Source organism: Quercus robur, chromosome 9 (assembly GCF_932294415.1).
Source record: "Quercus robur chromosome 9, dhQueRobu3.1, whole genome shotgun sequence".
Classification (NCBI taxonomy): domain Eukaryota; kingdom Viridiplantae; phylum Streptophyta; class Magnoliopsida; order Fagales; family Fagaceae; genus Quercus; species Quercus robur.
The window spans coordinates 8,571,072-8,598,896 of NC_065542.1; the positions used below are offsets into that span (position 1 = coordinate 8,571,072).

General features: G+C 34.9%; 4 protein-coding genes across 7 annotated transcripts; 3 read left to right on the forward strand and 1 right to left on the reverse strand.

Moving 5' to 3' along the window:
- The first annotated feature begins 3,447 nt into the window (after positions 1-3,447).
- Positions 3,448-5,262, forward strand: LOC126699526 (AAA-ATPase At2g46620-like). Its single transcript, XM_050397401.1, has one exon. It carries the CDS (start codon positions 3,686-3,688, stop codon positions 5,129-5,131), a length of 1,446 nt encoding a protein of 481 aa, XP_050253358.1. The 5' UTR covers positions 3,448-3,685; the 3' UTR covers positions 5,132-5,262.
- A 2,946-nt stretch (positions 5,263-8,208) lies between these two features.
- LOC126700165 (vacuolar protein sorting-associated protein 26A) lies at positions 8,209-14,537 on the forward strand. Of its 3 annotated transcripts, XM_050398183.1 has the most exons (13): positions 8,209-8,415; positions 8,993-9,051; positions 9,138-9,212; positions 10,220-10,294; positions 10,431-10,503; positions 11,352-11,396; positions 11,658-11,769; positions 12,605-12,671; positions 13,041-13,085; positions 13,320-13,375; positions 13,625-13,800; positions 14,014-14,211; positions 14,355-14,537. In XM_050398183.1, the coding sequence occupies exons 2-12, from the start codon at positions 9,049-9,051 to the stop codon at positions 14,193-14,195; spliced, it is 909 nt and encodes a 302-aa protein (XP_050254140.1). In that variant the 5' UTR covers positions 8,209-8,415; positions 8,993-9,048; the 3' UTR covers positions 14,196-14,211; positions 14,355-14,537. The 3 variants fall into 3 exon arrangements, with proteins under 3 accessions (XP_050254140.1, XP_050254138.1, XP_050254139.1); XM_050398181.1 differs by having other exon boundaries at positions 14,014-14,537; XM_050398182.1 differs by lacking the exon at positions 8,209-8,415 and adding an exon at positions 8,435-8,453 and having other exon boundaries at positions 14,014-14,537.
- Positions 14,538-15,451: 914 nt separating this feature from the next.
- Positions 15,452-19,841, forward strand: LOC126700164 (uncharacterized). 2 transcript variants are annotated; one of them, XM_050398179.1, is made up of 6 exons: positions 15,464-16,009; positions 17,103-17,201; positions 17,774-17,965; positions 18,153-18,272; positions 19,215-19,286; positions 19,437-19,841. In XM_050398179.1, exons 1-6 carry the CDS (start codon positions 15,674-15,676, stop codon positions 19,659-19,661), a joined length of 1,044 nt encoding a protein of 347 aa, XP_050254136.1. In that variant the 5' UTR covers positions 15,464-15,673; the 3' UTR covers positions 19,662-19,841. The 2 variants fall into 2 exon arrangements, with proteins under 2 accessions (XP_050254137.1, XP_050254136.1); XM_050398180.1 differs by lacking the exon at positions 17,774-17,965 and having other exon boundaries at positions 15,452-16,009.
- Positions 19,842-20,549: 708 nt separating this feature from the next.
- On the reverse strand, positions 20,550-23,626 carry LOC126700166 (rhodanese-like domain-containing protein 14, chloroplastic). Its single transcript, XM_050398184.1, has 6 exons — positions 23,245-23,626; positions 23,044-23,090; positions 22,323-22,415; positions 21,763-21,901; positions 21,555-21,657; positions 20,550-20,920 (listed from the first exon to the last, which is right to left on the reverse strand). The coding sequence occupies exons 1-6, from the start codon at positions 23,465-23,467 to the stop codon at positions 20,806-20,808; spliced, it is 720 nt and encodes a 239-aa protein (XP_050254141.1). The 5' UTR covers positions 23,468-23,626; the 3' UTR covers positions 20,550-20,805.
- Between the last annotated feature and the right edge of the window lie 4,199 nt (positions 23,627-27,825).

Genomic DNA, 27,825 nt, shown 5'->3' on the forward strand with positions numbered 1-27,825 from the left:
GCCTTCCTTCTCGGACCAATTGATCTAGGTGATTCCACAGACTCCTGCAGTCCTCAGTAGTATGCCCGTGGTCTTGATGATATTGGCAGTGCAGGTTCTGATTACGATTGGCAGGGTCTCCAGCCATCTTTCCCGGCCATCTGAAATAGGGTTCATCCCTTATTTTCTCCAATACTTGTTGTACTGGCTCTCTGAATACGGTATTTACTGTTTGCGGGGTGCTCTGCCCAGCCTGTCGCGGAAAATCTCTCCTCGGCTGACCAGGATTGTGACGTTCCATTCTGAAGTCATTTGTCTTAAAGGGGACGACCTTCTCCTTGCCCTTCCCTTGCAGCTGATCCTCCTCCACTCTTTTGTACTTGTCGATCCTATCCATCAGCTGTTGGACGTCAGTGGCTGGTTTCCCGGTGAGGGATTTCCTTAAGCCATGCGCGGTGGGGAGGCCACTTGTGAACGTGCTGATGGCAATGTTATCATGGTTGTCATCTAAATCGTTATACACCTCCCAATACCTATCCGAATATGCTTTCAGGGTTTCTCCTTCATGCATGGACAAGGACAGCAGCGAACTGAGAGGTCGAGGGACTCTAGTGTTTGTAATGAAACGGGAGCAAAAAGCTTGGGTGAGCTGCTTGTAGGAGCCCACGGAGTTTGTCTTCAGGTTGTTGAACCATCTCATCGCCATCGATCACATCAGGGCCTCGTTTTGCGAGTAAATTGCCATCTTTTGATTAAACTGACTCACGTGCTCCACCGGGTCTGCTTTGCCGTGATAAATGGCGAACGCCGGTTGGTTGAAGCGTCTTGGCATCTTAGCCCCTTCGATTCTATTCGTGAAGGGTGATCTTGATACCTGGTCCAACGCCTTCTTCATGGCGTCGCTCCCCGAACCTTTGCTGGGTGGGCTCTCATACTTCCGTACCGGGCGAGGTTCCTTCACGTAAGAAAAGGTCTCGCTTGGGGGGGTCCTTGACCTTCGTCTGTAGCTTATATCCTCCGCATTAGAAGACTCACCTGAGTCAGAGGGAGATCGTCTTCGTTGTACACGTCGTAACTTCCTTTTTAAGTCATCTATCTCCCGCTGCATGGCCTGGTGACTATTTCGCCTCTGAGACACATGACTTCCTGTCTGAGTGTGACTCTGGCTAGTCCGGGTGGTATGCGCACTCCCCTCGCGATTCCCCCTGCCGCCTGGGTTGGTTGGATTATTCTGTCTCTGGGACTCGGCGGGTTGTGTTCGTTGGGAGTTGGCTTGGTGAGGATCCTCCTGGTGCGGATCTAGTTCTTCCATGCTCGACTGTTGCACTAGCTGATGCCCTAGCTCTTCCCACAGACGGCGCCAATTGTGGTCGCACGATTTTCCTGGCCCAACTTCCGTTGATCAGGCCTTGGCCCAAAGCACAACCCACAATGAATACTTGTAGAGAATGGGTTAAAGAGCTTGGCCTCAGTGAAACTAACAAATCTGATACATGTAGTGTACTGTTTGCAGAGGGAAATAAGAACGCAAAGAAGGATTCTTCAAGTCTCGTTTTATTTCTTTTGTTCTTCTTACAATTCTGCCGTCCCCCCTTTGAGGGACTTCATTACATTATATATTTCTCTCCTTTTCATCCCAGCCTTACACCTGTTAGTCATCCAAGCATCCACTTGAGCACCTGTCCCATCAGACGCCCTCATCAGACCTTTTGTGAGTTGCAGAGGCCAAGGCGGTACTGTTCAGGGGTCTTTTCCTCATTAATGCGGCCAAGAGGGTGGTTGGGGCGCAATTAATGTGGTGGTAGCCTTCCGTGAGATATTTTGAATTTAATTTGTTTTTTATGTTGGGGAAGGTGAGCTGAAATGGCTAAGCAGAGTTTCTCGTCTGGGCTTCGTGATGTCCGAGGAGGAGTTACTCCTCGGACAGGTTTCCTTGACGCTATCGGGGTTGAACAGCGCTTCATGTGAGGCTTTTCGTTGGACAGGACGCTCCTCGGACGGGCCTGAGCTTGGAATAGCCCATTATTTTTGGGCCGGGCCCCACAGGTGGCATCTAGGGTGTATTTGAGTCTTTGAGATATCTATTTTCCATTGCCTTATTTTACTTAAAAAAATAAACCGGGTGAAAAATAAAAATATTTATGAAAAATGAGGTTTTAAAAACAAGCCAGCTAAGCTTATAAGCTATACCAACACAAAAAATAAAATAATAATAATAAAAAAAATAAAAATTGCACATCAGGTTGTAAAAAAAAAAAATTGCACATCAGGTTGTAAAAAAAAAAAAATTGCTGACAGTTAATTTGGTTTTACATTTTTTTCTTTTTTGTTTAAATTTTATTTCAAATAATCTAAAGTTTTAAGTTAAGTTTTAGCATTTTGTCTCACATTTAGCAAATAAATTTATTAGAGATAAATTGTTCCCAAACAAACATGAACTAAAATTTAAATTTCACCTATGTGACAAACCAAAGTATTTGAATAAATCCAAGCTTAGGAATATATCATTCTTGTAATGTGGATACGAAAGTTAATACATCTCACAATTAATATATTTCAACTTTGAAGAAAAATATGTTGACAAATGTGGAAACTTCAAATAAAAAATATATAGGCTTGATTAGTAAACTGGCGAATAGTTTGGCCGCTAATATGTAACAACAAATGTAGAAATATATAGGCTTGGAAAAATTTTACATGTACAAATTTGAAATTTCGTTCAGGAAATTAACAAACTGAGTTTGAACAAAAAAGTATTAAGTGTGGCCATAAGCTTGAGTTTAGCTTGAGCTATGATGACAGAAATAAACTAATTGGTTAGAACCCATGATGTTTGGTTTGGGTCCACTCTTTATAATCTAAGCAACAATCAAGGAATGGTTTAAATATAGTTTATCTTTTTTTTTAGCCAAAAAAATGTACTAACAACAAATATACTAAAAAAAAATGTTTTGTTTCCATTATAAGCTTCTATTCAATAAATGTTGAATATATTATTTTAAATTTTTATCTTTAGAGTAGTGTTATATACATTACAACTTCACTGTATAAATTTTATAAATTGATGTATCATCAATCATAAAAAAAAATAATTCAATTATTTATTATATTATTGAAGTCATATTACAATCATTAATTTATATTAAAATTAATTATAATTTAATAATTTTCTTATTTTAATAATATAAAAAAAAATGAGGCATCACTAATTACATGCTTAATAATTGACATTTTACATTTGACAATAACGTGTTGGTTGTTACTATGCATGGATCATGTAAAGGCTAATTAATGAAAAAAAATACTAAAGAATATTCGATGTAAAAAGCTTTGAATTAGGCGGCATTAAAGATTTGAAGAAAAGTGTTTAAAATTCATAATCAAACCCACCATTTGTCAATCCAATTGAATAATTTGCCCACATGACCTACTACTAATACTTTTCATAATAAATCATCTCTCTCTCTCTCTCTCTCCAATAGTCTATAGTCATTGGTCGTACATTCACAGCCAAGCAAAAGAGACTAAATCCTCTCTGTCTCTCTGTCTCTCCACCATTTTTGACCTTTTAAACTCGCCGACTCTTCTCCTCTAAACACCCATTAAATTCACCTCCATTTCTATAATTTCATTCTCAACTCCCCGTCGCTTTTCTTGCTTCCTTAATTTTCTCTCTATCAAAAAAAAACTCAATCTTTTTCTTACCATGTTTTTGGTTCTCTTTTTCGTTACCATTTCTTTTCTTCTGCTAGTTCTTAGAATCTTGTACAAAACATCCGTAATTCACATTTTCGTAAAAGGGTTACGATCCTTAGGGGACAAGTTTCACGCATACCAGTCCTACAGAATCCCACAACACAATGAAAACTACCAAGAAAACCAGCTATACCACAAGATTTCAATTTACCTGAATTCGTTGCTTGCCACAATTGACGATGACTCTGATTTCACAAATTTGTTTTCGGGTTCTTCTAAATCCAATGACATCTCTCTCCACTTCGATGACAACCAAATCGTCCACGACAAATTTTTTAGCGCCCGAGTGTCCTGGACAAACGAGGAATCAGAAAAGGAAGGTTGTACTAGCAGGTCGTTTGTACTAAGAATACGAAAAAACGACAAGAGAAGAGTTTTACGACAGTACTTACAGCATATTCTTTCGGTGGCGGACGAGGTGGAGCAGAAAAAGAAGGAGATCAAGCTGTACATGAATTTGGAACAAGGAAATAGACGGTGGAGATCAATTCCGTTCACTCATCCAGCTACCTTCGACACGGTGGTGATGGATTCTGATCTGAAAAACAAGTTTAAGTCCGATCTTGAACAGTTTGTAAAGTCCAAGCAGTACTATCACAGATTAGGCCGTGTCTGGAAACGGAGTTATTTACTTTGCGGTCCGGCTGGTACAGGAAAAACTAGTTTTGTTGCAGCAATGGCGAGGTTTTTATGTTATGATGTGTATGATATTGATATGTCAAAGGTTCTGGACGACTCGGATTTGAAGACCCTTTTGTTGCAAACGACGTGCAAGTCACTTATTGTGATCGAAGATTTTGATAAGTTCTTTGATGGAAAATCATCAACGGCGGTTAGCCTCTCCGGGATGTTGAATTTCATGGACGGCATCGAGTCGTGTTGTGGGGAAGAACGCGTGATGGTATTCACGATGAGCGGTAAGGAAGAGGTTGATCAAGCGGTGATGAGGCCAGGGAGGATTGATGTTCATGTGCAATTCCCATTGTGTGATTTTTCTGGTTTTAAGAACATGGCTAGTAGTTACTTGGGGGTGAAGGATCACAAGCTATTTCCACAATTGGAAGAGATTTTTCAAAGTGGGGCTAGTTTGAGTCATGCCGAAATTGGTGAGATTATGATCTCGAACCGAAATTCGCCGAGCCGGGCATTGAAATCGGTTATCACAGCTTTGCAGAGCAACGTTGGTGGACAAAGATTGAGTGAGAGCAGTTCAGGTAGGTCTAGATCAGATGAGGCAAGTGAGCCAGCAGCAAGTGTGTTTTGTAGAGAAAGTGTTCATACAGTGAGGGAGTTTAGGAAATTGTATGGACTTTTGAAAATGGGGAGTAGAAGAAAAGAGTCTGTGGATTTGAGTTCAGCTGAGAAGGAAGGATCACAACATGAAGTTCAAAATTAATGTAGGTTTGTTGTTAATTGTTACATATAGAAAATTTTAAATTAGAGAATTGTAATGTATTTTGTTGTTTATAGTATTTGTTTAATGATGTAAGTAGTGTACCTTTAAAACTACTTCACAATTTTCTTTTAGTTATACTTATAATTGTAAATTCTTAGTGAGAATGTCAATTTTTTGGTTTTTTTTTTTTTTTTTTTTTTTTTTGTTGAGATAGTTTCAATTTATAACGTTCGTTTATGATAAATACTCTTTATCATTAAATTAAGATATCAATTGATTTTAATGTAGGTAAGAATCGAATCTCAAATATCTTATTTGACAATAAGAGAGTTAGCTATGTGATCCTTGGTGTAGCCAATATTTTTTTGAAGTTTGAATTTGTATAAACCTTGAATTAGTTTTCAAGTAAGTTAGAGTCGTTTTCTATATATATCTGCCGTTGACAAATATTGCATGGCCATGTAGTGAATTTCTAATTACTTTTCATATTTATAAATGACTAAATGTAGCGTTTTTCTTGAATAGTCTAAATTAATGAAAGTGTAACAAATTTTATCTCTTTGCGCTGTCTCTTGTTAAATCCAGTCTATGTATGTGATTCAATAAATGGACAAGGCACACTTTGACGAATATTAATATAAACATATGTACCAATTTTAGTAATTTTGTCCTATAAAATTACACTTTACCTCTCCTATCAATATTATCGATTCTATTAAGAGTAATCTACAACATTTCTACAAATTGTTGAGGTAGATAATTTTTATTGGTTCATATCTGAATCCACTACTTACACAACTTTTTTTACTTATTAATAACCACTTATCACATCAACAATTTGTAAAAAAAAGTTTATATATAGCATTTTCCTTCTTGTAAAGACTATAAAAAAATCTATAGATCCAAAATCTAAAACAATATATAATCCCAAAAAAAAAAAAATATTATCCCAACAACAAAAATTACGAATAATGAAGATAAAAAGAATTAAGCTCAATCAACTAATTTTATCAAAAACAAACAACTCGGGTCTTTAAAAAATTTTAAACAAAATAATTGTCCTTACCACCAATGTGCGTGCCCAGAATCATCTCCGTTGCAATAGTGGGGTCACAATTTATTTGTATGTGGGGTTAAGCTTAATCCTACCAACAAAGACCCCAAACAAGTATTAGTGCTCCCCCTTAATTCTCTTGAGTATCCCAGCGTATACACTCTATCTGTTTTCCTCTCTTGCTCTCTCTCTCTCTTTACTCTCCCCCCCAATGTCCAACCCCCTCTTCCTTGACTTCGACCTCCTCTTATAGTCTTCCGTTAGTGGGGTGACTATCATTTCTTTCTCCACTTACTCACATATTCCCATGTTTGCCAGAATCCCAAGGGATCCTTACGAATTCAGAGGATTCCCTTGGAACTTGTTCCAGATGTTAGAGAGTGTTCGGGAGTAGATCCCTTTCTGGACCACTAGCTCTCGGTGAACGATCTTATTGGGACTATACACAAATTTCCTTTGTGTTTGGTTTTACCCCACCGACCTCTAAGGAATTCCTCGAGGTATGGTTGCCCCAATCCTCGGTACTCGACTAGAGATTGGACCCATTGTGATAAAGCCCAGGGTTGTTTTTCCCATGCGATTGGGCTTACATCGCCTAATGGGCCTTGGGCTTCACGTTGGGCTTCGTCCAGGTGGGCTAGCCTGGTTCCTTGGACCCAACTCACCCACAATCTATTAATATATGAGTTTTATTTTATATTTAAGAAAGATATTATAAATGTTTTTAACCTATATGTAAAATATTTAATATATTTAGTATATATTTGTAATATATATTTAATATATATGAAAACCAACCAAATTGTACGACATTGCACGGTCTAAAGCCACATTGTACCACACCATAACCAATATATTAAAGTGCGGTATAGTGCTAAATATAGCTCAAAACTGAACCGAACTATACCGTGAATACCCCTAATTGAATATAATAAACCTATTACAAAATTTTACCAATATAAGTGAAAATGGATAAAAGCCTCTCAATGTGGATGAGTGCTGCCTTATATTGAGCAAAAAAAGAAGAAAAAAAAAGTAGCACCTTACCATGTTTTATTATAGATAATTTTACAAGAGTACTAAGCAATATGTAATTTTGTTTATTTTAATGAAATATTATGATTTAAATCTTTATTCTCCACTTATTATTATAACAATAAAATATATAATCCAAAAGAAAAAAAAAAATTTATGTTGCAAACTGCAATGCAATGCTATGATGCTTTAAAAAAAAAAAAATGAGTAGCTACAGCCAACAAAATGACTGGTTCAAATTTAATATAATGCAATTATAAATCAATTCTAGTCTCTAGATTAGGTAGATACAAAGTCTACTAATTAGTGCATTAATGCAAACTTCAACGAACTAGTAATTCATCCCTAGGTTTAGGGGTTCGTTTTTTCAACTAGAACTCCAATCATGATTACAAACACATACTCTAATCATGTTAAAAAAAAACTTGCCATTTTTGTCTTCATTCGGAGGTAGAAGAAAACAAGAAACCAATCCATTATGGGATTATCAATATTTTTTTTCTTATCACATGATAGGTTTAATGGCCAATAAGATAAACAAACATGAACCTTTGACTAATTTATTTAGGGAAATGTTAACCGTTACCATAAAGTTCTCATTAAAAATAATATATTATGAGGTTTAATTAATAAAAAATTTGTATAAATTAATGAGAGGGCCGAAAGTATCACTGAAGCGACAAATAAAATTAAAAACATTAACTCTATTGACTTTATACCCTATAGAACTGGTCAAAATTTTGATATAAAACTATTTCTTAACGATCATCTTACCGTGCCCGTTAATACTACCCACTTATTTATTTTCTCGATCCTCAAAATAAGAAATCAAAAAAAAAAAAAAAAGTTTTATATATTCTCTCAATAATAAGTTAGGGCACTGGGCTTTATCAAAAAAAAAAGTTAGGGCACTTGGGCCTTGATTAAAAAGTTGGGCCTAGAATTAACAGTTGGGAATACAAAATTATTTGTGAAAATTCTCAATCTTGTCCCTCCCATCTTATCGCGTGAATATCACGTGAGAAATGAGCTCGCATCTTCGTCCCCATTTCGTAAAAAACTGTCAAAAAATTTCAGATCGATCAAACACAGTTTCGTTTTTCTCGCTGAAAATCTCTGTTGTATTGCCCCAAATTCCCCAAATTTCCAATCCTAGGGTTCGTGTCCAGACTCAGTACTGTCCTCTCTTCCTAAGGTACGGAATCAATTTTCTCAATCTCCAACGCTAAATCGGTTCGAATTTCCAATTGATCCTGATTTCGTTTCCTTTTTGGGCTTTAATTTTATGATTGATTGATTGGGTAGCTAATTCTAGATGTACCCACAGAAATATCACTTGGGATTTATGTAAATTTGTTGTGGGGTTTTGAAAAACCTGAGCTTTGGTATTTCTGGCAGTTTTTCTTGATATTTTGGGTGTTGGGTATGTTTTATTTTATTCAAATATACACACAAACACTCAAATACACATACATAAGCAATTTTTATGTATTAAGGTGGTGATGCAGGGTTTGGAAAAAAATGGGCTTGGGTGTTTTTGGTAATTGAGCAGTGTAGCTATTTGTGCAATTTTGTGGTTTTTGAGCTTAGTTTGAACTTGGATTCTTGAATTTAGTACACATGCATTGGTTATGAGCTTAGCCCATTTCTGTCTTCCTTTTAGGGTTTCTATTTTAGCTGAAATTTCATTGACTTTTGAAGAAATTTAACTTTTGCAATTGGTGATTGTGCATGTTTAGCTATGGTCTTAACAATGACACTGAATTTTGCAGGTGCATAGAGTAAGGCATTAGGATTTGCGATTTGATTTGATTTGATTTTGATCAGCATGGTAAGTTTGCACAATTAGCTTAAGACAGATCCGATGTTGTTTGATACATTTTTGAAAATGTGTCTTCACAATTTTGTTTGTCCCAGAATTACCTGATTGGAGCTTTCAAGCCGGCCTGCAACGTTTCAATCACATTTTCGGATGGAAAAACTCGCAAGCAGGTAGCTTATTGATTTTAACTTTGTATAGTATTCTACTTTAAGCACTAGCCAGGGTTGACTTAAAAAGGGCAGTTTGTTGATGTTGCCAATAAGTCTTTTTATTGAAAAATTGGTTTGAGTGTTGATTTAAGGCATGGCATCAAGTGTATGTGAAATATGGTTATGATGATGCATGGACTGTTTGAATCTCTCATGTTATTGTGATCTAAACATTTTAACAACGAAACTTACTATGTATGGTGTAGAATGATTCATCATTCAAATAAGTGCTTATGTTCTCTGCAACTGTGTGGGAGTATTACTTGGGACAGTATTGGCTTATGACTGCTCAATTGGTGTCTATCTAAGATGCTGGGGTATGGATATGGGTATGGGTATGGGGATACAACATTTCTTGAAAAACTTAGGATACAATACGTTGAGGATACATGTATTAATTACTTATTAAATTTATTTTTTATATAGTGTTAAGCATTTTTTTTTATATATTGTTAAGCATTTATCAATTTAAAAGAAATAATGGATAAATAAAGTGAACCCATGACCATTAAATTTTGTATAGAATACAAACCATCCAAAAGAGTAAATAAAAAATAACTAGATAAGTGTTCAACATTGAAACCAATATATAAAGCATATAAATAAAAATTCTTACAAGTTTGGGCTATCTCTCACTATCGGGGGTTGGGTTACAACAATATCTAAGTTGTATCACTCGTGCATCTAGATGTATTGGCATTTAAAAAAGAAGAAGAAAAGATTGGGTATGTATCTTAGAGGTATCCGGTATGATACCGGTACGATACATATTGGATACCGGTATGTGAGCAAAAATGGAGTATCTGTGCATCCTAGGTGGCTATAACTTGGTTTTTTTTTTTTTTGGTTGGGGGATGGGACCTTTCATTTCCATGTGATTACTATTCAAAATTTAATTTCCACTGAAATTGAAACATTTTTTATAGTCTTACAATTTACCTTTTTCTGTTTTCTATGCGCTTACTTAGGTCCCGCAAAAGAAGGAAAATGGTCAAACAGTTTTGGTCCCACTTTTCCAAAGTCAAGAAAACATTGCTGGGAAGGTATTTGATTGATAGCATAATTTTAAATGTTAAATTATTGTAATGCAAAATGTAAATTTATAGGAAGTGTCTAAGAATTCTAGATTGTTAACAGCATTACTTAGAAAATATTTTCTTTCTGTGGTCTTATTTTCAGATTTCTATAGAACCATTTCAAGGGAAGAAGGTTGATCACAACGGCGTGAAAGTTGAGCTCCTTGGCCAGATAGGTGTGATTTTGTTGCAAAGTTTTAGTGTGGTACATTATCAATAATTTTGTGAAATGATAGGTTTATTGTGAGAATCACAGGATAATAATTTTTCTTTACCAAGTTATTATTGGACTTCTTGCTTGTAACAAATATTCGAAATATTAAAAGCACAATGGCTGAAGGATTTTATATTTGCTAGTGCAGTATGTAAATCTTTAAATAATGCACCTCTTTGGATGCTTATAAGTCGTTTTTGAGGATTTGGATTAGTCCTTCTGTTTATGATTTAGATGGTCACTTAATTACTATGATTCTGAATGAGTATGATATTTCCTGACGTTAGAAGGTTCAAGACTGTTTCTTTGGAATTCATGACTGATTTCTTTCATTTCAGTGTAAAGGGTGTGCATTGTTGTTAGGGAGACCAATTGCCCCAATTTGGCTTCCTTTTTTCTTACTTTTAAAGAATCTGTATTATTGACCAATTTATTTTGTGGTTACATGATTAGAGACCTTTTTAAACAAAATAAAAAAACGTTGAATGTTATACAAACAAACATGCTTGAAAGTGATAAATTTCTTTTAACTTGTTCTTCCATGATCTCAAGAGTGATACCATTACTAACTAAATATAACACGATATTAAAGTTGGTTTAGCTTTGATAGATTCCAGTCATGAGCAGTGACAGAAGCATCTTTTTTTTGATAGGTAAAAAAAAAAAAAAAAAAAGATGCTTCTGGTTCCCTTTTGGTCTTATTGTTTTTCTAGTTCCCTTTCCTTAGATGCTAGTCAAAGGACTTTCTAGGACTAATTTTCTCTCTTATTTCTGAGACAAATCATCAATGAAAATTTATTTTGCTTGCAGAGATGTATTTTGATAGGGGAAACTTCTATGACTTCACTTCCCTTGGTGAGTATACTTTGGCTTCCTAGTCATTAGCTTTAATTATAAGCTATCAACGTGGCTTCTTTTCATTTGTTCGTTGTTCCTTATTAAATAACCCCCCCACCCCCCCCCCCCCCCCTCACCACCAAAACACTCACACACACACACGCATGTGCAAAGAAGTTCCTTTTCTTGCAATTTGTATTATGCCAGGTATCATTCTGAGATTTAAAAATGTGGAAATCTATTTGATTGCGTTTAATTTTTACTCCTCTTTGTTTGTAGTCCGTGAACTGGATGTTCCAGGAGATATATATGAGAGGAAAACATATCCATTTGAGTTTTCTACAGTTGAAATGCCATACGAGACATACAATGGGGTGAATGTGAGGCTTAGGTAAGCTATTTATCATATTGTAAAGCTTTCACTGTTGACGAGTATATTTGTACTTTCTGTTAGTATCTCCTGTTGTGGCATTTACCATTTACCACTTGCTGTAGCTATAGTACGTACTTACTTGGAGCTGTTGAGTAAGATAGTAATTGTTTGTGCATCCTCTGCCTTTGGTCCTATATGTAATTACCTATTTTATGATTCTGGTTTTGAACTTAGAATAATGCCTTAGGCTAGGGGCAGAACCTCCTCTCCCCTACCCTAACAGCAGCATCCTTTTATTGTGTCTCATGTAATAAAACATTTAGAAACCTGTTTTCTTCTCATTTTGTGTATTGCTTGCTTCTGAAATTTCCTGAAATTTAATATGTTATTGTGTCTTAGCAAGTCTGCTGCCTAAAGAGAGAAGACTTATTTAATCTGTTATTAGATTATAAGTTTTGGTAATAATTAATTGCATATTAGTTTGCCAACTGCAAAGTTGCTATGTATTTCATGTAATGAGTAGTTCTAATGGTAATCCTAACATTAATTTTGAGAACTTGTGATATTTTGCCGTGACTCACTGCCTGCTATTGGATTCTATTGTGTCTATAATTGTTTCTTTTTTAAAGGACGACCAATTGTGCTTATCATTTCAATACCTTTGGCTGTCTCAATATATTATTTCTTTTATTCCTTCACTAAATTATCATTTAATCATAATTGAAGGATATGACTAAGTTCATGTTAGTTTGCCCAAGTAGATTGCTATGTAATTATTACTGGTGATAATTAAATAGGAAATGTGATGTTAGCGTTAATGATTTATGATATCCTGGAAATCTCCTTTTTCCAGGTATGTCCTGAAAGTCACAATCAGTCGCGGTTATGCTGGTAGCATCGTGGAATACCAGGATTTTGTGGTATTGTCTCTCTCTCTGCATCGGTAATTGGTGATTAATTTGCATGTAGCCTTAAGTAGTTGTTACTTCGCTTCTTAAATTTGGTATATAATTTAGTTTAGGGAGTTTTGATTGAAGAGGAAGCTTCTATTTTCCTTGTCACCTGTCTTTTGTTGGTCACATTATCTGCTTTCAAGTTTCAACAATTATTTTGGTTCAGTGTTTGTGAAGATACAAAAGTTATACCTATGTACTTTTTCCAGTCTATTCCCTTTGGAATTTTTAACAAAAATTCTATGCAAGTCTTTTTTCCTTTGTTATCTCTATATTCACTACTGTTGTAGCATCTCACTTCTGGTTCATATTTATTTATTTTAATTTTTGCATCAGGTTCGCAACTATACCCCACAACCATCAATTAACAACAGCATCAAGGTGAGTGCAGCAACATAGCTTTGTTTGGTTAATTTTGCTGCTGTCTCAATGCCTTTGTAGGGATGCTATGGGTCATTACTTATTTAAAGAGGATTTATTACATTGATGAAGTGAAAAGTCTGGTTGTAGTTGCCCATTTAATAGTGTATCATTTTGGAATTATGTTGCATTTGTCTAATGCAGTGTTACAACTAATGTCACTGGGGATTCTCATTATTTTCATGGTCTATGCAGATGGAAGTTGGAATTGAAGATTGCCTACACATCGAGTTTGAGTATAACAAAAGCAAGTATGTCAAACATGTACTATAGCTGGATTTTTAAGTTGCAATTGAATATTGGCTAACCCTGACTGTAGTTAGATCTGGCTAAACCTGGTGTTTAGGGTGGTCCATTTGTACATGGTTGCCAGTTCAATCAATAATTTATAGCCTTTTTGTCTAACTATTCAGGAGTACAGAGCAAATTAAATTGTTTTATGTAGCATAAGTTGGAGGGGATCATCTATGTCATTGCTTATTGGTGTTTTAAATATGCAGGTATCATCTGAAAGATGTTATTATCGGTAAGATATATTTTCTTCTTGTAAGAATCAAGATAAAAAATATGGATCTGGAGATCAGGCGTCGAGAATCAACAGGATCGGGGGCCAATACCCATGTCGAGACAGAGACACTTGCTAAATTTGAGTTGATGGATGGCGCTCCAGTCAGAGGTATTCTTTTAATTACCATGCTTATATGTACAATAAAGAAACGCTTCTATTTTATTGGCGAATGTAAAATATACCCTGCCAATTTAGTTTATTGGGATATTCAGGTGAGAGGTAATTAACTTGTTGGTTTCTGATTTTACATGTGGCACTGATATCAATTTATTGAATTGCCAATAACTGTAATGGCTTACAATCATGTGCTTGATTTTACAGGTGAATCAATTCCAATCAGACTGTTCCTTAGCCCTTACGAATTGACACCTACGTACCGAAACATCAATAACAAATTCAGTGTGAAGTATTATTTGAATCTTGTTCTAGTGGATGAAGAAGACCGACGGTATTTTAAGCAGCAGGAAATCACTATATATAGGCTTCAGGAAACTTCCTCCTGATTAATCATCTTACATGGTATGAACATTTGATTCCAGTTGGAAAGAAAAAGAAGACTAAATTGCCTCAGAGCAACTTGTAAAGCTTTGTTAGGGTTCATTTTGCTGGTGTGAGAATCTTGTTTCTATAAATGGCTATAAATAGCTTTGTATTCTTGCCAGTGACAGCTTTCATACAAAATTGTTGCAAATTATGTACATGGGCCATGCTAGGGCGGAGAGGATATCGGCTTTCTGTTACGAAAAATCAACTGAGATCAGCCATTATGACTTACTGTTGCAGCAAAGATCTACGCTTTTGTTTAAAACTATGGAGCATCTATTTATTTTATATTTTTCTTTTTCTTTTTTTGCCTTTTATTTTGTAGTTTTAGTTTTTTTGAGACGTCTATGGTGTTTCCATAAGCATACAAGGATTACTCTTTTTTAATCGTGATTGTTCTTGTTTTAATAGATATTCTGCAGGAAGATATAATCACAAGAAAAAATCTTGAATGAAGTGTTGTATGACTTCTTTTTATTGGCAAATGACATAGTAGTCCTATGTCAAATTGATGATAACTAGAGTCCTATCATTAGACAAAGAAGAATCACAACCTTGTTAACCATATCAAGGGTTAAGAAAGGCATATGAAAATCGTCTTGAACCTTTGCAAATGGTAAGAGAAAGCTCATGCAACACAACAAATAATAAAAGTAACTATATATAATTTATTGGGACACCTGGTGTCCTTATTTTCTTTTCTTTTTATCTTTCATGGTACCTAGATGCGTATGCATATACTATAATTTTAAAAACCAGACCGGACTAGTCAGTTCAACTGGGAACAAATACTAAATCGGTTTGGTAAAAATTGAAAATCCGACTCTTTTCTGGTTATTAGACTATTCCAATTTTTAAAACCATGCATATATGTAATTCTTTCTAGATTTGATACACCTTTTTTTTTTTTGGCGGAATAGAGATTTGAAACACTTGAACAGAATATGAATGAACCATCAGACAGTACTTTTAAGAGTTTTAAAGCTTTTTTTTTTTTTTTTTCAGAAATTATGAACCATTAGGCAATTTTGCCAAAGAGCCTTAAGAGATTTCCTTATTCCTTAAAGTTAAATTCAAGACTAAAGTTGGTATTTAGAGTTTTTATTAGAGAAAAGTTATACAATTACCTGTAAATCAAGATCTTTGAAGTTAAAAGAGAGTTTTTCAATTAAATCAAGTTGAACTACTATAAAAATTCTACAGCTATACTCTCTACTCATAATACTGTCTTCTCTTCATTGTATTTATGGTAGACCCGTCATAAATTTAATTAATATAATCCACCATAAATTTCTTTTTTGAGTGATGATTATTATACACTCGTGTGTACGTAGTGCATTTGAAATCTAAAAATATGTTGTTTTTTAAGTGAAAAGTTGTAACCATATAATACCCGGGAAATTGAGAACACGGTGTTGGAAATTGAAAGCAACGAACTATGTTTACCACCCTGGGGAGACTGATGAGCCAGAATCTAAACCATCTCAGGGTTTGCGCTTTCTCTACAGCTACAAGAGTTGGAACCCACAATGGCAGCTTTCACTGTGACGAAGCACTCGCCTGCTTCATGCTTCGCCTCACTCACAAATTCTCTGCAGCCCAAATCGTTCGAACCCGAGACCCCAAGATTTTGGAGTCACTAGACGCGGTGGTCGACGTTGGAGGACTTTATGACTCGACCCGAGACCGCTACGACCATCACCAGAATGGCTTTGCCGAAGTGTTCGGTCATGGCTTCACTACTAAGCTCAGCAGTGCTGGCTTGGTCTACAAGGTGCTTGATTGAATCACTCGTGCTTCTGTGAATAACTTCTTTGATTTTATGTTACTTAAAAAGCATTTTTTAGTTTTGTTTTATACAATGCCAATGCATTTCTGATATGGGGTTGTTCAAACTCTCTAGTTTTACTTTTACCTCCTCATTGATTATTATGTTGATGTTATTAGTAGAATTTTGTCATGATATTCATTTGGATGATCAAATTTTTTTTATCTCTAATATATGTTCAAAGTTGGAGCCTTGTGTTCTTCGAGTTTCACAAATGCCCATTATTGAAATAAGATTACAGACCTCATAAAGTAACATGCTTCTATTAATAACTTCTTTGATTTTATGTTACTTTACTTAAAAGCATTTTTTAGTTTTGTTTTATACAATGCCAATGCATTTCCGATATGGGGTTGTTCAAAGTCTCTAGTTTTACTTTTACCTCCTCATTGATTATTATGTTGATGTTATTAGTAGAATTTCATTTTTACACAATTTTGTCTTGATATTCATTTGGATGATCAAAGTTTTTCATCTCTAATATATGTTCAAAGTCAGAGCCTTGTGTTTTTTGAGTTTCATAAATGCCCATTATTGAAATAAGATTACAGACCTCATAAAATAACATGCTTCTGTGAATAACTTGTTTGATTTGATGTGACTTAAAAGCATTTTCTTAGTTTTGTTTTATACAATGTCAATGCATTTCAGATACTGGGTTGTTCAAGTCTCTAGCTTTACCTCCTCATCATTCAACAGTTCCATGCACTTTCTACTTTGATTATTATGTTGATGTTATTATTACAATTTCATTTTAAACAATTTTGTCATGATATTCGTTTGGATGATCAAAGTTTTTCATCTCTAATATCTGTTCAAAGTCGGAACCTTGTGTTTTTTGAGTTTCATAAATGCCCATTATTGAAATAAGATTACAGACCTCATAAAGTAACCAAGTTGAAGTTGACTCATTTGCTTGAGTTTGTTTCTTATTAGTCTTTTTACTGATATATCCATGCAATATTAACATTTTATAAGCTACTAATAACTGTACATCTTCGTTTTCTTGCAATCTAATTAAAATTTTTTTTTCCTTTAGCATTATGGGTTGGAGATAATTGCCAAGGAGCTTCAGCTTGATGAAGGACACCCAGATGTGTATCATTTATACCTAGCAGTGTATAAAAGCTTTATGGAGGTACTAAATTGTTTTAGCTGAAATATAACATAATGGGAAATTTTCCTTGCTTTTTTTAATGGTAAAGATTTGTGTGTCTTCTATATGCAATATGCACTGCATTACATTTCAAATTCTTTATGCTTTTCAAGTTTTCCCACTCCTTATCAAAATGAGGAGGAGGGAGTAGGGGGAATATCAAATTATCAAAAGAAAAAAGAAAAAGAAAAAAGAAAAAGAAAAAGGTAAGGTGGAGTATGACTTATAAGTCAACTATTGGGAATATTTATCAACTGACAATTATACTTTGTAAAATGATAGAAAGACTTGTTGAACTTCTAAATCATATTACCAAACAAGATTAACTGAAGTGTGGAAAATATACTTGTTAGTTCTTCCTGTAGTACGTAATGTTTAATTTATGCAAGATATAAGCCTTTTCTTTACTTGACACGGTTTTCATTTTGGATGCACCTAGGAATATCTATTGAAACAGTCGTTTGAATTCTCTCTCTCCATCAGTGTGTGTGCTTTAGTTGACTTAGCTTTTTATGTTTTTCTCTTTCTTTTTCAACATCACTCATTTTTAACAGGCAATTGATGCCATTGATAATGGAATCAATCAGTATGACACTGAAAAACCTCCAAAATATGTAAATAACACAAACTTGTCTTCAAGAGTGGGAAGTCTAAATTTGGCCTGGGTGGATCCTGATCAATCATCTGACACAGAAAATGAGGCCTTTCAACGAGCAATGACTCTGGCTGGCAGTGAGTTTTTGGAGGTATCTCAAGTCTCCTTTTGCGCGTGTGTGTGTGTGTGTGTTATGTTAAAATATTTTCTCAAACGCCTGTTAACTGACTGGCAGCTCTTTCTTGAGCATACATTGTGATGTATGATTGAAGAGCAGACTAAAAGACATCAAGCGTATTCATAATAATAACCAAATCTTCACTTTTCTTTAATCACAGAGTGTTCAGTTCCATGCAAAATCTTGGTTACCAGCACAATCAATTGTAATGGAGTGTATTGCAGCAAGAGATAGTATTGATTCTAGTGGCGAAATCATGGTGCTGATGAGATCTTGCCCAGTAAGTTGGCATTACCTGCTTACCTGCCTTTATTGATAGCCTGATGAAACTGACTTTTGTTTCCAACCTCTAGTTCCTCTGGTTTTGTCGAAGGGTTGGAGTGGAAGGGACTAGGTCTTAGATTTCGATTTTAACCAGCCTAAAATTAGAAATTATATAATTATGATTATTTTTAACAATATTGATTTTTTCCAGTTTTACTTGGGTCAAATTCTGTTACTGAAATGTTGAATATCTCTGTTCTGTAGGTTTCGTACTGAATATATGTATTTGTTGCTCATTGTAAGTGTTAATTTTTAATTAACATGTTGCTGAATTTTCTATGGAATTGATATTTTAAATAAGCATGGCTTACTTTCAAACATCATAAAAAATCATTAGGAAGCCACGTTGTCTAATGTATTTTACAGGATGATCTGTTGAAGTTTACGAAATCTTGCTGAAGTCTATACAGGGAGCTAGTAACTGATGGGGGTTCTGATGCTTTATCCATGTGATTGGCTTTTGACATTTATATGTCAATTAAATATCCAATATCTGAATTTATTGTATTTGGTACACATATGTTTATGATAATATCGCCAAGAGCCTTGTAGCTCAACTAGTTGGCACCTCTTGGTGTATCCAAGCCCCTGCCCTCATTGTAATTATTGAATTATCAAAAAAATTTGTTTATGATACTTTCATCCCCCCCCCCCCCCCTCCCAGGTGTGTCTTGCACATGACGGTGTAGTGTTTAAGTAAAAAGGGAAAATAAGATAAATGGCTTATGGTTTAGAGTTGATATTGCAACAAAACATAAAACGAAAAAGAAAAGCAACTGACTTTGGTTTTTTGAATACTAGATTAAAAATTTGAGATGGCGTGTAATAAATTGTTTTGGTATTTGATATCATCCTGCTTGTTATGGAACATTCTTGCTGAATTTTCTTCTTTCAACAGTGGAAGCTTCACATTTTTGAGCTTGAGGAGGAAATGAAGATTGATCCGTCCATCAAATATGTCATTTACCAGGTACCTATAAATGATACTTGTCTTAAAATATTTCATTTCTCTCCATATGGTGAGGACTTTTTGAGAAATGAGGGACTGTTTGACTGTATTCTTTGTAGATGAGTGGCTTAGACAATATATTAAAATATTTATATTACTCTTTATATACAGGATGATAGGAGTGGAAATTGGCGGTTGCAGGCAGTGTCAGTGTCACCTGACAAATTTGAGAGCCGGAAACCTCTACCATATCTCTGGAGGGGTTTGGAGCATGACAAACTCTCTGAGGTTGCAGGGATACCTGGTTGCGTTTTTGTCCACATGAGTGGGTTTATTGGTGGAAATAGAACTTATGAGGGTGCTCTGGCTATGGCACGAGCATCTCTCAAGGCCTAGGAAAAGCTATTAATTAGAGATACTGTATTCACAGCTTTTGAATGTTATCTGGAGCTATTATATCCCTGATCTCTGTGACTAGGCCTCTTATGATAATTTCAGGGACCTTTCAGATATGTGTTGGACTAGCCATATGGCATACTCAATCTAATGGAGTGCTTAAAGATAAGCGTTAATCCATCTTTTGAATGAGTACACCAAGGCATTGTCACACTAATTATTACTTTGAAGAGGTACATATGATAAAAAGTAAATTTATTAGAATTGGAACTCTTTTTTGTCAAATGAAAATTGCATTTTGTTCAAGATCATGATTGGGTTGAGTGTCAAAAGGTTAAATACCTTGTCGTATAATTTTTTGAGTTTCTTTCTGGTTAATTATTGCTGCTGTCATTTTTAAAACCAGTTGGTATGCAGACTCAATCATTTATATTGGAATTTTTTGCTAGTAATCTTTGGTGCTCCTCATGTATTACTGTTTGACTCTAGTTCTAGATTTTATTTAGCTTTGAGTCTTGTAAAACTTGTCAAAACATCCTATTTTAAATGAATAGCTTCTTTTTGTTTCACAGAGCATTTGATGGCAAAAATTTATTTCCAAATTGGAGCCCTTATCGCAAATGACAAAAAGATATTTAAAGAGTACTTAAATCTGCAAATTTTATATTGAGATGAATTTTCATGTTCTCGTTTGCTGCTATAACAGTGTTGATGCATGCTCAATTTAATTGTAATTTGCATGCCTCACAAGAGACTTGAGCATCAATAGGGGTAAATGGAGGAAAAGCAAATATCACTAGAGGGGTTTTTTTATTCGATAAAGTTGAAGATCACACTACTTGTGTCTAGTCGTTTGAGTTGAGGGTGTGTCCAAGTTCAACCTCCTAGTGAGAAATAAATGCTGCTTCCATATTAACAATCAGTTTTATTATTATAATACATTTAGGTTCCAACTTCCAAGTAAAAATGGGTTTAATTAAAATATTTCCTACAGATTTCAACAAAAGCATCCAGTATGAATACAACTTGATCTTCATACAAAGAAGTTAATATATGGACAAAAGTAGATCAATCATGATGAGAGCTCACTGACATTCTCATTTGGGACAAAACTGGAGCTACTGTGGAAGCACCATCTATTTCTTCACTCTTCTGAAGTTATTGGCAATTCCTCTTTCGACCATTCGTATAGGCCCCCTTCTAAGTGGAAGACATTGGTATAACCATTGAGGACAAGCAAGTAGGCTGCTATAAGGGACCTGCATGGAGTAGCACAGGTAAATGTTAAGATCTCTCAGTTGAGCATTGAAGATGCAGAAGATAACCCATATAATAATAGTAATGCTGGCAAAGATGTATTACTAATTTACGTTTGCCACAAACATGTGGAACAAAGGAATATGCAAGACTGGACAAGAGACTAGGCTGACCCCATGCTTAGCCCAGTAGATGAGCATCATGAATGTTCTTCCCACTATATCGAGCTATACACTACAACTACAAGTTTCTCTACTCCTATAAATTCGTGTCTATCCACGTCTAAATGCCAAAACATAATTGCTTCTTCATTAAGCAGAATGACTTTAACCAGATAACATAGTATTAATATTTTATTGACACCTCTCCAATTAGTGTGAAATACAAATTTTGCAAAAGAATGCCTCTAGAGGGAAATTTGAAAAGTAGGCCACTGTCTAGCTTTCTATATGACCTACTTTACATTAGTTTTATTATTGAATTATCCTCATCTTAATGTACTTCAAATTTTGAATTTTTTTTAAAAAGAAAATTTTGAATTTAGTATAATGCACATGTTGAAGTTGTCTATAGTCTATAGTGCATTGCAATGAAATCTCAAAGGAGAAAAATACGGGAAGAATTGATAAAATTCACCTTGACTGTTGACCTTCTGGGAGATTTTGGGTTGGTTTCATTGTACCTCCAGCTGAGCAGGCTACTATTATCTTTGCATTTCTATCTATTTTTGATTCCACACCTGTTAGCATATGTCAAACAGTCAGTTACTTCTAAAGCTCTTACATAGTCTAAACTCTAAAGTCAATGCAAACAAGGGAACCATGATTTGACAACTATGTCATACTCTGTATGAACTCTGGATTTTCTTCTGTACCAGAGAAGATTCCAAAGAATGCAAATGCAGCACGTCTAGCAATGTCCCATGCTGTCCACTCCTTTATAAGCCTATATATTTGCACATTAATAGCTCCTGGTGGATGAGCCTACACCCAAAAGCTTTGTAATTATAATTGAGCATAGAAAAAGAGTATTACTTTAGCATCATATTTATTGCTCCTGTCCATAAACGATCTACATTGATAGAATAAAAAGTGAAGAATGCTTTTTTTGTTAATATAACAGGCTCAGTTGAGGCAGTTATTAAGTCTTCTCTACCATTTTCTTATATCCATCATTTTGGGTCCTTCTACGGGTGACTTGGGCAACTTGATTAGTAGAAATCCATATTCATCAGTGTAATAAGTATTAATTATTACCAAAGAGTGGGACTTGCAGTAGTTCCCATAATTTCAGTAAGCATGCCTAATTATTACTCCAGGTCAAAACCCAGGTCACTATAGAATTTCTTCTATTATTTCAACTTCTCTTTAGCTAATTTAGTTAAAAATGTAATAAGCAGATTACCTCTTTGAATTCTGCCTCAGGCCGTACATCAAGGATCACAAAGTTGTTTTCTTTCTGGAGGCGCAGAGCCTCCTTTACATCCACACTCCTTACCTGCAAAAAGAAATATATAATTGAGAATATCCATCTTATGTTCCAATATGCATCACCATATTCCTTCTAGTTTTTGTCTACCTTGAAACCTACATTTCATTCAACCAGAGTGATAAACTTGTGTTTCTAACCTTTTTCGTGATGAAATACATGTTCTCTTTCCCTCATATAAACACAAGATACATGATCTCATTCTCATTCTTCATTTCATGATGAATTATCTCACTCTATCCATTATTTTCATTTTTAGCTTTTATGCAGTTGAAAAGGCTGTAGTGGTCGTCGTTGCTCTGTTGATCTGTTTGTCCTCTAAAATCCTTTAGAGGTATGGATGCAACATTAAACTTTGATTGATCAGATCATGGAATGTGACAGTGTATCAACAATTCCACTAGACATTAATTTTTTAATTACTGTTGCTAGTGGCAAAAATAATTCCCATCCACTTTGAATGTGCTTTGAACCCCACACCACATGTATTTGAGAGTGCTGTTGCATAGACCTGTTGCATAAGATACAGCCTCCTACTCTACACTTTAGAATTGTAGAATTAATATCTTCTTTTAGGTCTCTGTGTGTATGGCTGTGTGCTTAAGAGAGAGAGAGAGAGAGAGAGCTGAAGCTGCACCTTTTTCTGTAGCAAATATTCCCTCTTAATCTTCCAGTCTTCTTCAGCTAACCCCTCCAATAGAAGAGTAGAAAATAAACAAATTCAGTTTCAGACTAGGAGATGAGCATATCAAAACAAACTTATAGCTATTTCAGTGATCATATTGTCTTTTGAATGTGAGGATTCTTATAAATTAAGCATGGCCTAGAACAGGAGTACCTGGTGATTTTGCAGGTTTTGTGGCTGCACTTCGGATACTCAGGGCCCTTGGCACAGTATGTGACAACAGTCTTTGCCTTGTGGAGCTGACTGATCTCACTGCTACCCGGAAGGAACTATGATCATGAGTATGTTTTGGAGAAAATGTTAGCAGTGATGAATGGAAATTAGGATGTAAGGAGGATGTAGATGAGTGTAGGGTAATTGAAGTTATAGTAGCCATTCTTCAAAGCTTCAAACAGCAATGAAATTTTTAAATATTAACAAGTTGTTAATAGTTTGTAAGTGCTATAATTTGAACTGCTGCTGCTTATTTTGCTTCTGTTATGTTGATGGATTTTTGGATACTTGGGGAGGTGGCCAGGTCATTAAACATTTTGGATATTTAGTTCTGTGGGAATCTGAGTTTGTGGTGGATATATAGAAGGACCGGTTCCTTTTGGATATCTTTCAACCCCATCACTTTTGTCTTCTTTCGGGGCTTTAGTAGCACTTCATCCGAGCTGGCTGCTAGCCTTTTAAGACTTTGTGTTCCTCTTCTACATTATGTAAGATAGTGCTATTGGCATTGAGTCTCTATCAAAATTAAGTTATTGCATTGTGTTATTACAGACAACTATTTTCACATTCAATTGCGATTATGAGTGGTTGATGAAATGTGGTAGGTCACACAAGAGTGACAAGACTATAGTATTTTCACATTCAATTGCGATTATGAGTGGTTGATGAAATGTGGTAGGTCACACAAGAGTGACAAGACTATAGTAAACAGAAAATGTCCTGACTACTCATAATCGCACAAGTCAACAAGTTGTGAATTTAGATATGTGATTTAGCGTCTCTAAAATTATTCATGTTTTCTAAGCTAAAATTTTCACCTCCTACTATAGGGAGTTTTTAATTTAATTTTTAAATAAAAATTCTAGTCTTTAACTTCCATTTATTATTCATTGTAGTCCTTTTGTCCAAATCAATTCAATATGTACCATTAAGATCACCAACATGATGTCGTTTTAGATAGCAAGTGTAAAATAGTGAAACTAATGGTGAAATTAATCACTAAAATGGTGTCATTTTAGATAGAAAGTGTAAAAATACTAAAACTAATGGCGCAATTAAACAAGCGGACTAAATTGAAATTAACCTATTTTCTAATTATTTGTAATTTGACTTATTTTTTTAAACCAATGATAAAGTTTTGATTTTGTAACTTTTTGTTTACTTTTTATTTTTTGTTTAATTAAGATGGTGAAGGACTGTCTAAATCTGTAGAATTTTTTTTTTTTTTTTTTTTTTTGAGGTAAACGATAGAAAAAGAAAGATTTCTCAATTCACCAAGAAGAAAAACATTTGCCAAAATCTAAAAAAGACCCTTGTTTTGTGATGAGTAGTGGGTCGCCATAAAAGGTGGGAAAGGTTGAATACTAATTTAAATTGGGGTCATGGAGTCATGTTATGTTAGGACCATGTTGGCATCGTTAAATAAAGATTCTCTTCTTTTTCAACATCAATCATGCAGTTATGCGAACACATGAGCCTCAACCTCACATGCCTCTTAATTTGTGTGTTACGACTTAAAAGGCGTCAACACTTTTGTGCTGGAAGTCGTATGATGTGATCTTAAGTGAGAACGAAAAAATGAATTTCTTTCAATTTCAGTCAAAGAATGAGTTATAAATTAGCTTAGCTTCCACCAAAGCTCAGTCAGTATTGGTTATTTGACTCACTAGTTCTTCACTTATTAAGAAAGGAAAAAACCGCGACTCTAAATGAGTTAAAAAAATGTGCGTTTTTATCAATGGATCCGCGGCTCTAACTGCGGCTAGCAGTTTTGAAATTGGTGTGTTATTGTAATTGTGTGTTTTACTTTTTTATCAAAAGAAAAGAAAAAAACCTAAAAAAGTCGATGAAAATATTTCTTAAATTAATACTTTTAAGGCATTTGATAATATTTTCCATATCCTTAATGAATTTGGTAATTGATTATTTTAGGAAAGTTTTGATACCACTCTTATGAGAAATATAAAAAATTATAAAAAAAAATGGTTACTTTTTTCTTTTCTCATAAAAAAAGTTGATAAAAATATTTCATAAACTAATACCCTTTAGGCATCCGTTAACATTTTCCATAATAAAAATAATTGTAGCTATTTTTTTTAGAAGAAAAATAGTGATAATTAGATGCAATGATATTGTTTTTATGCTTGTCAAAAATGTTGTATCATTATGAAAATATTCCAATTATAACATGCTATCTTTAATTATAAAAGAATTTTGTGACATTTTTGGATGGGGAAAGATTTGTTGGCAAATTAAGTTGTAGCAACTCTTGCAAAAATACACACATGTTAATGCCCCAAATAGACCCCATTTGGTGAAAAAATCATTCTTACCGAAAAATATAAATCTGGACAGGTGTTTATCTTAGTTTGCAGCAAATCCTTTATATTTTTGTTTTTTTTTTTTTTTTTGATTAAACGGATGGATATATATATATATATATTAATCAAATGGCAACAACCATTACAAACTGACCAGAGGCCAAAGTATAGGCAACACGCCTATAATAGTACAACCCGTTTTTATCTAACTCAATCAAAAAATTCAGATCAGTAGAGGGGGGGAAATCAAAAAACAAAATTCTCCATCATGGAACAACCCCTTTTGGCCAAGAAATCAACGCATTGATTCGCCTCTCTAACACATGCCCCACCCAGACCTGCACTAGTCTAGCTATGAGGGACTTACAATCATTTAACAAAGGAGAGTAACTACGGTTAGGACATTTAGCACCATTGAGCAACTCCACAATCACCTTGGCATCAAGTTCCACCTCTAGCTGGTTTATGCCCAATTGAATGGCCAAGATCAAACCATCCCGCAATGCCCACCATTCAGCACACTAGTGGTATATCCAATTGATCTTGAGTGCCCCTTACCCAAACTCCATGACAATCCCTGATTATTCCACCACCTGCCTTGTTAGGATTTCCAATAGAAGCACCATCAGTATTTAATTTGTGCCAACCAATTGACGGCTTATTCCATCCCGTAATGCCCACCATTCTTAGTTTTTTTTAGTTGTTAACTTGTTATAGTCTATTATAATAACATTATAGAGCATTGTCGACATTAATAAGATAGCTTTGCATGTACAGTTCAATCTAATTATTCAACTAAAAGTCTTGAGCACTAAGTCACTTTCTTAAACTATGGCTAATTAATCTAAATCCACCAATCACGTCAACTTAGGGCTTACCCGATTTGTACATTGATCGTATATTTTAGGACAGTAGTGATATATGAACAAGATCAAACGGTTCAAAAAAAAAAAAACCCTGACAAGTGGGTCCCACAATTCCCTCTGAAGTCGGTACAAGGTCCAATGCGTGCAATTTTTTTAAGGGAAGTTTTGTAATGTGCTCTGCCTCGCTAACAGTAGCACCGACAGCTGCTATCATGATTTCTAAAACTTTTACATTCTAGATCTCGCCACGTGGCCCATCAAAGCAATTTGGATTACATTAAATGAGTCAATCCTTAAACCGCGTCCTCTGCATGTATCCTCTGCATCTCATGGTTGTACCTTTTGACTTTAATTAAATTATTGTATATGCAATTTTATTAAAGGTATAAATGCATTTTTAGTCCTTACATTTTGGCTTCATTTCTATTTTGGTCCCTACATTTCTATTTTACCATTTTTAGTTCTTAAACCAATTAACGCGTTCCATTTTGGTCCTTACCGTCACTCACTTAACGAAAATATTCTACGTGACAAACAGAATGCACTGTTAACATAGTAAATGTCAATGTGTCCATTAAAATAATATTAAAAAATGCCACGTAACGAATAAAATAATATTAAAAATGCCACATCAGCATTTAATTTTTTTAAAAATAATTTATCAATTTTAACTAAATAAAAAAACAACATAATTAAAATTTAAAAAATACATAAGTTTAGATCTGGTTTCATCTTCAACAAGAACACAAACCCATATTTGAATATAAGATGAACACAAAATGCTATCTAATTTTCATTTTCTTTCCTCTCCTCTGTGTCGAAGCTCCATGGCCACCATGGCCGAAGCTTCCTCCATTTCCAATCTCTCTACCACTCAAATTAGATCTCACACACTTTGAACACTTGAGACCCAAAACCTGATCTGAGTCCATCTCTCTCTAGACCTTGGCTTCTCTCTCTTTGATCCAAAACGAGGCACAGCCTCCCTGTTCCACCACGGAACTCAGCCAACACCACCACGGAACCCAACACTCACAAGACTCTTGACCTAAGCCCAAAATCAACAAACACTCTCTTTAAACCCAAATCTCTTTACTCCAAAATCTAGAAGCTACTCTCCAATCTACAAGTTAAGAGCATCTTGAACGGCGCTTGATCCACAAAAATAAGACGTAAAGGTTAAAGGGCAAAACAGAGGGTAAGTGTTGGCTATATGTGTTTGTATGCTCAGTGTTGTGAGGCTTTGTGAGCATGTAACATGTGTAATAACACGCACACCTAGATTGGTGCAGGTGGAGATCGTGGTGGCTGGGTTAGATCAGTGGTGTTGGATC

Bases quoted from the DNA above. Each gene is read 5' to 3' on its own strand.
- LOC126699526 (XM_050397401.1), top strand. From the start codon at position 3,686: ATGTTTTTGGTTCTCTTTTTCGTTACCATTTCTTTTCTTCTGCTAGTT.
- LOC126700165 (XM_050398181.1), top strand. The intron at 10,295-10,430 runs GTATTTGATTGA...TCTTATTTTCAG, and splicing joins AAGAAAACATTGCTGGGAAG to ATTTCTATAGAACCATTTCA. The intron at 13,801-14,013 runs GTATTCTTTTAA...TTGATTTTACAG, and splicing joins GGATGGCGCTCCAGTCAGAG to GTGAATCAATTCCAATCAGA.
- LOC126700164 (XM_050398179.1), top strand. From the start codon at position 15,674: ATGTTTACCACCCTGGGGAGACTGATGAGCCAGAATCTAAACCATCTC. The intron at 17,202-17,773 runs GTACTAAATTGT...CATTTTTAACAG, and splicing joins TGTATAAAAGCTTTATGGAG to GCAATTGATGCCATTGATAA. The intron at 19,287-19,436 runs GTACCTATAAAT...CTTTATATACAG, and splicing joins TCAAATATGTCATTTACCAG to GATGATAGGAGTGGAAATTG.
- LOC126700166 (XM_050398184.1), bottom strand. From the start codon at position 23,467: ATGGCTACTATAACTTCAATTACCCTACACTCATCTACATCCTCCTTA. The intron at 22,416-23,043 runs GTGCAGCTTCAG...TTCTTTTTGCAG, and splicing joins AATATTTGCTACAGAAAAAG to GTAAGGAGTGTGGATGTAAA. The intron at 21,658-21,762 runs GTATGACATAGT...ATATGCTAACAG, and splicing joins AAATCCAGAGTTCATACAGA to GTGTGGAATCAAAAATAGAT.